Raw genomic sequence first — 1,001 nt, 5'->3', positions numbered from 1 at the left:
GTTGACAGCTTTTTCGTGTGCTTTCGAATGGTTAATATGTCTGACACGTTCGAATTGTAAATAAATAAATAAAAGTAAATTTGCAAGGGAGATAACTTATGTTATTTTTTTCGATTAAATGAAAGTAAGTGATACAACGAGGGAGTAACTCAGCTTGTTAGAAGTATCAGATACCTGTCCCTTTTTCTATAGCTAATGTAGTCTTGGATAATTTCATCCACCCCCTCTACTCGACCCCACAAAGGATGGACTAGATGGAACTCTTTTAGTCTGTTCAGCACTAATAGAACTGGCCTATGATTAAGAAGTCCCAAGTTTGGTTATCTCGACATTTTAGTATATCGAAGACTGACCTAGCTAATGTGTCCATCTATTTTTCACATGTTAGAGTGCGATTCGAAGTAGGTTTAACAATCATTTCACCATATCGAGGTGTCGTTATTTACTCGCCATGAGCTTTTATTTTGTGGTAAACAGAATGTAAGAAGTATACAAGTAAATCATACTCACCTGTCGTTGCCGATTCTGGTTTTGTTCAGGTGTTTTCTGTAGATTCTGGGGAAACCATAAAATCCCCATCTTGCTTCATTTCGTAATTTTTCACCCAAATTTAAAGTAGATTCCATCATTTCTCTAAAACGAAACCAAATGGATAATTTTTACTACTACTACTACTACTACTACTACTACTACTACTACTACTACTACTACTACTACTACTAATGAAGCCATAACTGAAGACAGCCGCAGAAAGAAGAAAGGCCTCAGTATGGCCTGGGTGGACTACCAAAAGGCTTTCGACAGTGTTCCCCACACGTGGATTCTGGAAACACTAGCCATAAACAAGGTGGCACCGATTATTATTAAATACATAGGGCACTCAATGAACAAATGGCAGACAGTGCTACAGCTCCAAACAAAAGAGGGACTTGTGAAAACGAAAGCCATCCCCATTAGAAGAGGAATATTCCAGGGAGACACGCTCTCTCCACTCCTGTTCT

General features: G+C 38.6%; 1 protein-coding gene across 1 annotated transcript in view; it reads right to left on the bottom strand.

The window, feature by feature from the left end:
- Nucleotides 1-228: 228 nt before the first annotated feature.
- Nucleotides 229-1,001, bottom strand: part of LOC106869912 (hyaluronidase) — an 18,412-nt gene continuing 17,639 nt past the window's right edge. Inside the window, exon 3 of the mRNA XM_014915843.2 lies at nt 229-633. Within this exon, the coding sequence (XP_014771329.2) occupies nt 507-633 (127 nt within the window). The 3' untranslated portion in view covers nt 229-506. The remainder of the gene's footprint in view (nt 634-1,001) is intronic.

This window comes from Octopus bimaculoides, chromosome 12 (assembly GCF_001194135.2).
Source record: "Octopus bimaculoides isolate UCB-OBI-ISO-001 chromosome 12, ASM119413v2, whole genome shotgun sequence".
NCBI lineage: Eukaryota > Metazoa > Mollusca > Cephalopoda > Octopoda > Octopodidae > Octopus > Octopus bimaculoides.
This window is presented reverse-complemented; position numbering and strand designations above follow the sequence as displayed.